The 11,338-nt window shown below is 48.0% G+C and overlaps 1 protein-coding gene across 1 annotated transcript; it reads left to right on the top strand.

Moving 5' to 3' along the window:
• The first annotated feature begins 713 nt into the window (after positions 1 to 713).
• Positions 714 to 10,408, top strand: RAB33A (RAB33A, member RAS oncogene family). Its single transcript, XM_052662967.1, has 2 exons — positions 714 to 971; positions 9,940 to 10,408. Exons 1-2 carry the CDS (start codon positions 714 to 716, stop codon positions 10,393 to 10,395), a joined length of 714 nt encoding a protein of 237 aa, XP_052518927.1. The 3' UTR covers positions 10,396 to 10,408.
• Positions 10,409 to 11,338: the final 930 nt, after the last annotated feature.

Below are 11,338 nucleotides of genomic sequence, written 5' to 3'. Positions count from 1 at the left end.
CGCGGAGGCGGGGCGCAGCTGCCCGCCGCAGGAGAGGTGAAAGAGGTGTCTCCGCCCCACATCCCACCCCCGCCGAGTAGTGTCGCTCCAGAGCCAAAGTGCTCTAGAGACGCCCGAGGGTGCAGCTTTCTTTGTCCTCCCCAGTTGTGCTCCCAGCCCGCTGACCCTGAGCGCTCTGAGAACGTGGGAGTGGGGAGTCCGAAAGCTATAAAATAAATGGGTGCAAGGAAAAAGGAAGACCATCCCGAGCTGGCGTGTGCGGATCTCCCCACCCACCCTATCCTCCTTAGGCTTCTTCCCTCCGGTGTGTCCCTGGGGTCCCGGCAGGGGAGGGTTTATGCAAAGGCGCGGTGGCGGCAGAGGCGGCCTGGGGAGCGCCGTAGGATCCCAAGCCCGAGGGCACAGGCCCAAGGAGAAGGTTTGCCGGCTCTCCTCCATCTCTCCTCCCCTCCCTGGCTTTTGTGTCGCTGTCTCTGAGCTGCTAGGAGGGTGCGCTGGAGGAGGGGGGCTGGGGTGAGAGGCACCCCCTTCACGCGCGCGCGCGCGCACACACGTTGCCGGCGCACGCATACACGCGCGGGTACACACTCACAGACACGTACGCACACACATACACACGCACAAAGCTCGCTCGCCTCGAGCGCACTAACGTGGCCGTTTTCTTTGTGTGGAGCCCTCGAGGGGGGTTGGGGCCCCGGTCTGGTCCGGGGGAGATGGCGCAGCCCATCCTGGGCCATGGGAATCTGCAGCCCGCCTCGGCCGCTGGCCTGGCCTCCCTGGAGCTGGACTCGTCGCTGGACCAGTACGTGCAGATTCGCATCTTCAAAATCATCGTGATCGGGGACTCCAACGTGGGCAAAACCTGCCTGACCTTCCGCTTCTGCGGGGGTACCTTCCCGGACAAGACTGAAGCCACCATCGGCGTTGACTTCAGGGAGAAGACGGTGGAAATCGAGGGCGAGAAGATCAAGGTGATTCAGACGGTCAGGTCCAGAAAGGGAGGGATCTGGGAGGGGGTCTTGCCAGAGGTATCTCTCATGTGGTTGTAAATGTCCAGCGTGTGGCTGTGTCGTCGCTTGCTGAGCCCAAGACCCTCCACAAGTCCTCATCCCCTTTCGCCTCTCTCAGTGGCCCAGTTCCCACCTCAACCCCCCCACTTTTTTTTTTGAGGGCTGGAGGGAGTGGTTGCATTCATGCCCTTTGCCCTTGCCTGACAGCTCCTGCCAGGAAAAGCCGGTTCAAACCCATCCTCGACCCTGAGCCGGGAGCAGCGGCACCTGTGGGCAGAGGGAGGTATGAGGGATCTCCGTCCTGATCTGTGGAATGGATCCCAAAGCACTTCACGTATCTTGAGGTCTCTTCTACCTCGTGAGTGCCAATAGGTTGCACAAACCTGCTTTGGCTAAGCCCTCAGGCCTTGGCAGTGGGCAGGCGGGGTGGTGGGGGGAGGACGGAAATCCACAGAGAATGAAAAGTGCTGTATTTTAAATTAAAATGTATAGTTGAGATTAGGGCTGGTTTGGAATAGGAGTGGTGTGCAGTGGTTCTGGCACAAAGCCATTAGCCCCTTTAAAGAAATTGACATAGGGTTACCTGCCGGCACTTCATAACAGATAAAACTAGTTCTTTTGGAATAGCACCCCTCAAATGATAGCTTCTTTATTTGTCTGGTGTACCTAATGCCTGTTACTCATTCTGTTGGTATTGTCTTCAGTGGGCCTTTGTAAAGATTCAGAGCAACTTGTTTGAGGCCTAAGGAAAGTGTCTTGGTGCCCCCCTCTCATTAGTTTGTCAATAAGTACAGATATTCTTGTCTGACCATTTGTGCTCACTTTCAGATCAGAAAAGGCAGAAACTCAAGAGGACAGGAATATTTCAATGTGCAGAAGATGCGGGGAGGGAGGACCTGGCAAGGGCAGCTTCATGTGCTGGGGTAGCAGAGGGGGCAGGGTTATGGGCAGAAAAGACACCTCAAAAGGCACTGGGCACTAAAGACCAACTCCTCTAGAGCCACAGCTGGCCTTTTCTCAAGCCTGTGGTCAGACACTGTCAGGTGAAGTTAACCCTCCCTTTCCATTGGGCAAACAGCCCAAATGACCACAGGACCCCTCTTCTGAGTGACGTAGAGAGAAGGGCTGAGTAACTGGGGAGGGTGATGAAATGCTCTAAACTGTACAAGATTCCTGACTCCTTCGTTATTAAAATGAACAGGTTTTAAAATGGCTTCAGAGACTGGTCCAAGGCACTTGATGTCAGGAAGATGGGGAGCTCAGTACCGATAAGGGAGTGCTCTTGAGAACAACTGACCCCAGGATCAGGAACATAGGGTACTGTTTGGAAATAGTGATCTTTTTTGCCCCTCTCATTTTGCCAGGCGGTGGTGGGGGCGGGGGGTGGGGGGCATTGCTACATTTCCTTTTAAATGTCAAAGTAGGTATCTGTCTCCATCCTTTCCTAGGGCTCTTATTTCAATGTCTGTTTGGCTAGGACTTCTTTAATGTAAGGTTGTAAGACTGGAATTTCTAAAACATGCCTTTTAAAATCCAAAATAGAAATATACTTATGAATGTGTTCTTAAACCCTCAAAACCTTTCGAATTTAATGCTATCACTTGTTTAACATCATGTCACATTGAGCCAAAGAGTCGTTTACATTTAAGAGAGGGGGAAAGAAGTCCACTTGAAATTTAGATGAAAGAAAAAGGAAATGTTTGGGAGTCTAGGAAAGGAGAAGAGGGGGAGAGGAGAGGAGGAAGCCAGAAAGTGGAAGGTGAAAACGAGTGGAAGAGGGTCACTGCCCAATGGCCTTGGGGAAAATTTTGCAAAGATTCCTTCCCTTCTAACATCCAGTACTTAGTCAAACTGGATTTTACAGTGTCCACCAAAGATTCTGGACCTTTTCCCAGAGGGCAGAGCCTGTGACAGTGTGACTCACAAGAGATGGAGCCCAGCACAGCACCACGTGCACGTAAGTGCTTAATACAGGCTTTTTTGGGAAGATGATATTTTCAAGAGGACGAAATCTTGTGACACTGCTCATGGGCGAGCCCTCTGAGTACAGATTCTGCAGGGGCTCAGGGTAGGGTGTGGGAGCAGCGGCATGGGGGCCCTGCCTCCAGCAAGGCTGCTGCAAGCCCAGAGCCCAAGCTGGCAGGTGAGACCGGCGTGTCTTTGAGGAGATGGCAGAGCACAGCAGCTAGCGCAGGCACTCCAGGGGAGGCAGTTTTGCCCCATTCTCTGGCTGGCCTGAAATGTCTCAAGGAACGAGTACCAAACCCATGCTAGGAGGTGACTGTCAAAGGCTTCTCTTTGGGGGAGAGAGAGAAAAGTCCCCAAACTGAGGCAGCCCTAGACCACAGGTTCAGCAGCAGAAGGCTGTCAGGCTCTAAAATGGCAGTACTGGGACTTCCCTGGTGGTCCAATGGTTAAGACTCTGCTCGCAATGCAGGGGGCCCAGGCTCAGTCCCTGGTGGGGGAACTAAGATCCTGCATGGCATAAGGCATGGCCAAAAAACAAACAAACTACAACACCAAACAAAATGCCAGTGCCATCTGTAGGGCCTTGAAGCCCATTTGGTGTCGGCAATCTATGTGTCTGCCACCCCCTCACGACATTTAGAATCCAGTATTTCCTGATTCACAAGAACATCAAGAAAAGCCTGCAGCGAGTCAGCAATAATCATAATAACAACAACAGCAACTTCTATTTATTGAAGAAACAAAGAGCCCAGGCTAGGCACTTTCCATGCACTATCTTATTTGATCTTCTCAGCAGCCCTATGAAATTAGGACTATTATTACTGTTCTTGTTTTATAGATAAGGAGACCAAAGTTAGAGAGATGAAATAATTTGCCCCAAGGCACGTGGATCTGAGCTTCGGTCTTCAACCCAGGAGCCCCAGCACTGCGCCATCTCACTGTCCTGCCTTCCCTGAGATAGGGCCAGCATTCAGCCTCAATTCAGAGCCCACGCGTTTTGTCACTGCTCTCTCCTCCAGTCGGGCAATATCTGGCTGGGAGGGATTGTGCACAGGGGGAGGTGGCATGCCAGGCAGCCAGCCTTATGGGATCCCGGGGGCCCAGGGTTTCAGCCCCTGGACTCATGAGCCTTCAAGAATGCCCCCTTCAGCTGCACTGCAGACGTTGTGCTGAGTACCTAGGTTTTCCTTTCTGTCCCTGGACTGTCTTACCTTGAGTGTAAGAATCAGAGAATATTCAGAGATGGAAGAGACCTTAGAGCATCTCTAGTCCAACGTCCTTGTTTTACAGAGAGGAAACTCAGACTGAGAGAGGGAAAGTGACTTGCCCAAGATCACCCAGGGCCCGGCCTACAACTCAGGTCTCCTAATTCCCTTGTTGGTGCTCTTTCCACACACTGTGCTCCCTGGCTTAGAAGAGTCTGTAAATCCCCACACTGGGCCAGCCCTGTGGTCCATCCAACCCACAGAGTTACCTGGGACAGGGATACGGTGAGACATCATAGGGGAAAACTGACAGGCCTTCTTGACATCAGCCTAGGAAGGATGGAGGCCTCCCCCAACCCCCAAGGGAAGGGTGGAACTTCCTTGAAAGAACATTAAGTGTCTGTCATCTTACAGGTTTAGCTAAATCATATCGCGCCTGTCTCAGTCTCAAAGTATTGGAAAATGCCGAACAGGACTGGGTGTTTGGGGGTGGGGAGGTAGTAGAAGGGAGGCTCAGTTCTAATTTTTGAGCCCCTCTTTGTAGATTTTCATGGAAGCATCTTCTTCTGTCCAGTTGGGTTCCTCCTACACGCCAGGCACACCCTCTGCCCTAGCCTCTGGACCAGGCATCCTGCGGTCAGCCGTGGCTGGGGGCGGGTGTCGCTCGACTGTGGATTTCTCTTCCTCTGCACTCACTTGGAAAAACACCCTCATGTGTGTTACATTACCGAGTGGATGGAGGCTGAACTAAGTGTTCCCTCAGAAGCTGCCTGCAGTCAGAATGACATCATGTCTTCCTTAGGGCTTCTGAGCTTCCATCTTCTGCCAGTTAGCTTAATGGTTAATTAGCCATTAGTTTGGTTGTTTCTCTGTCTCCACTGCTGCTTCTCTTGCTGTGTGTGAGTTTCTCTTTGTCTCTCCGTCCTCCTTTGCCATTCTCTGTGTCAGCCTGGCGTGTGAAGCTGGTTGTATCTTACAGGCAGATGGGATGGTCCAGCTTAGCAGCAGCAGCAGCAGCAGCAGCAGCAGCTCACTGAAGAAAGACTTGTCTTAAACTTTCCCCGTGACCCCCTCGGGCATCCTCCAAAGATTACAGATATATACTTTTTCCCTTTCTCCATTTCTACCCTCCCCCACTGGCCTCCAACAGAAGGATATTCATACCTCATACCTCATGTGTAGAAAGATACCAGATATCTTCTCTAGGGAGAAGAAATACCTGAGTCACCTAAGAGCACGTGCAGGGGGTGAGGGACTTGCTCAGGCAGCCGTAGCCCCAGGAAAATGGTTTACAAGGCTAGAGGTATCTTTGGCAGTTCCCCTGTGCCCCCTGATGCTCCTCCAGTGTCCCCGTCACTTTGGGCCCAACCCCAGCCACCAGGACATGTTGCTGGCCTTCCTCTCTCTTCCCCCTCCTCACTGGTTGCCTCTGCCTTGGCTCTAGCTCATCATCAAGAAGCCAAGCTAAAAAAAAAAAAGAAAAAGAAGAAGAAGCAGCCAAGCTATCTCATCTTGCTTTCCAAGATGAGAACCAATGGATTAAAGGAGCAATGCTACTAGGACAGGGCTTATGGGCCCCCTGAGACAATGGCAACAACTAATATTTGCAGAACACTTTGTATTGTGCAAAGATCTTTCCCGCATGTAATTTCCTTTGCCTAGTCATTGACTCAGTTAGTGAAAGGAGGGACTGGAACCCGTGTCTCCCAATTCCATATCCACTGCTGCATTTCCAAGGGTGCCCGCTCAATGAGCTGTCTGGCCAGACTTGGTGGTGGCGGTTTCGGGCCAGGGATGAAGGGGGACTGTATTGGGCAGTGTGTCCTATACTTATGAGGATGCTAATCCTCATAGCATCCCTACAGGATTGCTGTGTTTATCCTTAGTCTCCAGGGGAGGACACTGAAGATAAAGTAACTTGCCTGAGGACACCTAACTAGTAGGATGTGATTGGGCTGGGATTTGCACCCTTGTTTGTTTGACTCCACTAAACCCCACTGGTCCTTGGAGAGAAAAAAAGGTCCTGGGGGCATGTGTGTGGCTTAGGGGCAGGCACCAGTGCTGGCTACCGTGTGGATGCTGTGCCCACGGTGGGAGAGGGGGACTGAGTGAGGGAATGCCAGCTGCCAAAGGGAGAGGAGCTGCTTTCACTGTCCAACAGAGGCCGGGGGTTTATGAGGGTGCCGAGAAGGACTGGGACACCAAACCCTGAAACAAAACAAGGTCATTCCTGTTTCAGAGAGCCTGACTGTCGCACTCTCCCTTTGTGATGGCTTTTGAAGCCAGAGCACTGGTTCTTGTGATTTTCTGCTGTGAGCAGTCTGCTTCCTGGCTCCCCTCTCACCACAGAGAGAAGTTGAAATTCCAAGCCCCCCAAATCAAAGGTTCAAGTCTCCACAGCCTTGGGTGGCGTGCATCATTCTGAAGCCCTACCTTAGAAAAGCCAAACAGCTAACCTACTCAGCCCCAAACACCTCACACACTCCCACCCGTGTTCCTGCTAGTGGCAGGTATTTTTAGAGTCCTGAGCTCATGGTGTTAAAGCATCTGCCACACGCCTGAGAGCTGGTAGGGATTCAGCCTTATTCAGAGGCAAGAGTTATGACTACCAGAGGGTAGGGAGGGGGAAACCAGGAGCCAAGTGGTAAGGATATTCTCTGGCGATACTTGCCCTCTTTCCACTGACCTCCATTCCTCTCCTGGCCTGCTCTCCTCTGTCTTCCTGCTCAGAGCACCAGAGAGGTGGAAGAAATGAGAATCCCTTCTGTCTCTGCTTGCCAAAGCAAATCAGCCTTTGAGGACTTACATTTTTCTGGGTAACCAAAGTCGAATGTTGTCTCTGAAATCCTTGGCAGATACCTAGGATGTCAGATGGATTGTAGTTTTGGTGACTCAGGCCAATACTGCTTTTTGATCAAGACGACAATATTAATGACAAGCTTGATGATGAGGGACCTGACGCAGAAAAAGACTGCTTACAGTCCATCTGGAGGGATGCCAAGAACACTGATGAACTGACTAGAGAACAAGCAGGCATGTGTGCTCAGTCACTTCAGTCATGTCCGACTCTGTGATCCCACAGATTGAACCCTGCCAGGCTCCTCTGTCCATGGAATCCTCCAGGCAAGAATACTGGAATGTGTTGCCATTTCCTTCTCTAGGGGATCTTCCCGACCCAGGGACTGAACCCAATCAAGCCTCCTGCATTCTTTACCACTGAGCCATCTGGGAAGCCCAGAGAACAAATAAATATATTCTAAATGGTGTGGTAGAGACTCAAAGTACAATAAACATTCCTAAGGAAAGAGAACTGAAAAACTGGAGAAGGTTTTAGGAAGAAGGTGGAATATGAGCTGAGCCTGGAAGAATGGGTGGGATTTGGATAGAGCAGTTTGGGGGCATCCACTTATATAGGGGAGGGTGGACTAGTCGGACCAAAGGTACAAAGGACAGAATGAACCAGGTGTAGCTGAGTAGCTGGAAACTAGGTTGGGTGGGGTCGAATTACGGCAGACAGAAATGTTTCTATTTCGATGCCATATGCAATAGAGGGCTGTTGGAATTGGCTGAAGAGGAGGACGACACGCTGATACAAGCAGGGATTTAGGAAGGCTGATTTGAAAGCAGTATGCAAGAGCCACTGGGGTGAAGGCATCTAGAATCCAAAAGCCTTTGCTGTAGTCCAGGAGTGAGGAGAGAAGAATCTGACCAAAATACATGGAAATCTGAATAGAAGAAGGCGATGACTTGAAGATCATGCCAAAGGAACATGGCACCCATCTCCATAAAGGAGATGAAGGAAAGCCTGGATGATGAAAATTGATGCTCAGAATGATGACTCTAGTGCCCTGTAAGGTGTTTATCCAGCAAAAAGATTTAATTGTATTTACTAGATACTTAAAGTGAAGTGAAGTCGCTCAGTCGTGTCTGACTGTTTGCGACCCGTGGACTATAGCCCACGAAGCTCCTCCGTCCATGGGATTCTCCAGGCAAGAATACTGGAGTGGGTTGCCATTTCCTTCTCCAGAGGATCTTCCCGACCCAGGGATCGAACCCAGGTTTCCCACATTGCAGGCAGACACTTTAACCTCTGCACCACCAGGGAAGCCCTCAGATTATACTTACTGACTGCTAATTCCAAATAAAAGCTATACTTCATTTTAAGAACCGTAGTAGTCAATTAGTGACTATAACCACATTCTCTTTCATAACTTAGAATTGTACACGGCCTTGGGACAATTGCTCTCAGCATGATTTCCCTTGTCCAAGACTTTGGATATATAAAGGAAACTAGATTGGGCTGAATGTGTGTAGACTCTGGAGCATCCCCTGGGAACTATATGTATGTTGCTAATTGTCCTTTATCCCAAAAGCTAAGATGCAGAAGAAAATTCCAATGAGCTAATTTACCTTTTACATAAGAAAGAAGTGAATTTAAAATAAATTGAGCCACAAAGTGAGATTTTAACACTGACTTTATTTTCTTTAAACAGTCATACAAAAAAAATTTAAAACCCCAAAGTGATGTATGCTTACAGTAGAAAATTTGGAAAATACAAAAAAGGAAATAAATATCACCTAAAATCCCACTGTTCATAAATAACCATTAATATTATAGTTTTGTACACTTCTGATCTTTCCTATGCCTGTGTCTATGTTTAATTTTTTTTTTAATATTGGGACCATAGTGTACAAAATACTTTATATCCTCCTTTTTAAGCCCGTGTTTTGTGAGCATTTTTGCACCATTTAATTCTTTTTTTTTTTTTTTTTTTGGCTATGCTGTGCAGCTTGTGAGATCTTAGTTCCCTGACCAGGAATCAAATCTGGGGGCTTGGCAGTGAAAGAGTACAGTCCTCACCACTGGACTGCCAGGGAATTCCCACACACAATTTATTCTTTGCAAAGAGTATTTTAATGGCTGCATAATAGCCCATTGTGTAGACGGGTTTCCCTTGTGGCTCAGCTGGTGAAGAGCCCACCTGTATAGATGCACACATGCCTTTTAGCTGTTTATCTCCTGGTGAACATTTAGGTTATTTCCTGTTTTGTAAAAATTGATTAAGATCTTTGTACAGAATTTTGACCACATCTTTCTCTTTTTGCTTCCCCCTCTAGTTTTATTGAGATGTAATTGATGTACCTCACTGTATAAGGTTAACATATACAGCATAATAGTTTTAGTTACATATGTTGTGAAATGATTATCGCAGTAACTTTAGTGAACACCCATCATCTTATACAAATACAATAAAAAGAAAAGGCAAGAAAAGAGAAAGTTTTTCCTTGTGATGAGAATTTTCAGGTTTATTCTCTTAACAACTTTCATATATATCATACAGCAGTGGTAAATATGGGCATCATGCTGTATATTATATCTCAACTACTTATTTACATTATCTGCTATTTCTTTTGTATAGATTTCTGGATGGGATTCTAGGCTCTAAAAATTTTGCACCTTTAAGCTTTTGATAATATTGCCAAATTGCCCCCCAGGAAAGTTGACCAATTTATACTCCAGATTTTCAACTAAAAAACTTCAAGATTTTCAACTCAAAATCTTAAGAAAGACTTAATAAATGCTGGAAGAAACTTCTCTACTTTGAAAAAGACCATTCTGCCAATTTGTCAAAGAACCACTTCCTGTGTCAGGGCTTGTCACCTCATTTTTATAATGCCACAGAACCATGTTTTCTCCTATCTCTATTTCATGTTTCCTTTTCTGACTCCAAATATCGGTCTTTTGTATCTTCCAGGTTCAGGTGTGGGACACAGCGGGTCAGGAACGCTTCCGCAAGAGCATGGTGGAGCACTACTACCGCAACGTGCATGCTGTGGTCTTTGTCTACGACGTCACGAAGATGACCTCCTTCACCAACCTCAAAATGTGGATCCAAGAATGCAATGGGCATGCTGTGCCCCCACTAGTCCCGAAAGTGCTTGTGGGCAACAAGTGTGACTTGAGGGAACAAATCCAGGTGCCCTCCAACTTAGCCCTGAAATTTGCTGATGCCCACAACATGCTCTTATTTGAGACGTCAGCCAAGGACCCCAAAGAGAGCCAGAATGTGGAGTCAATTTTCATGTGCCTGGCTTGCCGACTGAAGGCTCAGAAATCCCTGCTCTATCGTGATGCTGAGAGGCAGCAGGGAAAGGTGCAGAAACTGGAGTTCCCACAGGAAGCTAACAGTAAAACTTCCTGTCCCTGTTGAAACCAAATGGTATAAATACAAGAGCAATTATCACTGGAGGGTTTTTTCTTTCCCTTTTTTCCGTGCCTGCGTAACACTGACACCTGCTCGTTTCCATACAAATTGATACTAAAATAAAATTTGTATAGATTATCACATGCCTTCATGTCTTGCTTTCTTCCGTGAAGACATTTCTGACTGTGATGAGCAGAAGAGGCAGCTCACCCTACTAGATAGGCACCCTTTCTATGCCACCTGAAATGCTCATCCTTTGAGTCACTTCTTCAGGACTAATTCATTCTCTCATATGGTATCATCAGTGGGCAGAAGCACCCAGAGAGGGTGGAATACAGGCCAGGTATGTGGTTCTTGAGAGCCAATGCAAGGGGAGGGATAGAGAAGTTCTAAAAGGAGACATTGACTCATTATTACTTCCTAGGTTCCCTGGATGTCGAGACTAGGCTGCTCTCCTTTTATTTCCAAAATTTAAAACTACAAAGTATAGGTTACCCAGTAGGCCCAGTTCTTTCCCATGCCCTTAGCTCCTGCTCTCCATTTTTCACCGAGCAGCCCCCAAAATATTTCTTTCCCCCTGCCCTTTCTTGAAGAAGGCAGGGTTCAAGTTAACATTGATCTATGATGCCCCCACCCCAGCTGTTTGCTGGGTGCTCTGGAAGAAATATAGCAGGAGGATCCATCCTCTACGTTCAAGGACCCTCTGATCTAGTTAGGAGAACAAGGTACATGCTGAAACTACTTGGGAACAAAAATTAGTCCAGAGTATTACCAAGTGTAAGACTGTGCTATGGAAATTGACAGCATTATGTATTCAACATCATGGAGGGGTCACCAAAAAAAAAACAAAAAAAAAATCACTGAACTTATTTCGGTTGTTGAAGAAAGTGTAATGTTTGGATTGGTAAAGAAGAGGGGAGTGGGCAGAAGTAGGGAGGCAGGAGTGAGC

This window comes from Budorcas taxicolor, chromosome X (genome assembly GCF_023091745.1).
Source record: "Budorcas taxicolor isolate Tak-1 chromosome X, Takin1.1, whole genome shotgun sequence".
Classification (NCBI taxonomy): domain Eukaryota; kingdom Metazoa; phylum Chordata; class Mammalia; order Artiodactyla; family Bovidae; genus Budorcas; species Budorcas taxicolor.
The sequence above is the reverse complement of the archived record's forward strand: the minus strand, read 5'-3'. Positions and strand labels throughout refer to the sequence as shown.

Bases quoted from the DNA above. Each gene is read 5' to 3' on its own strand.
- RAB33A (XM_052662967.1), top strand. From the start codon at position 714: ATGGCGCAGCCCATCCTGGGCCATGGGAATCTGCAGCCCGCCTCGGCC. The intron at 972-9,939 runs GTGATTCAGACG...TGTATCTTCCAG, and splicing joins TCGAGGGCGAGAAGATCAAG to GTTCAGGTGTGGGACACAGC.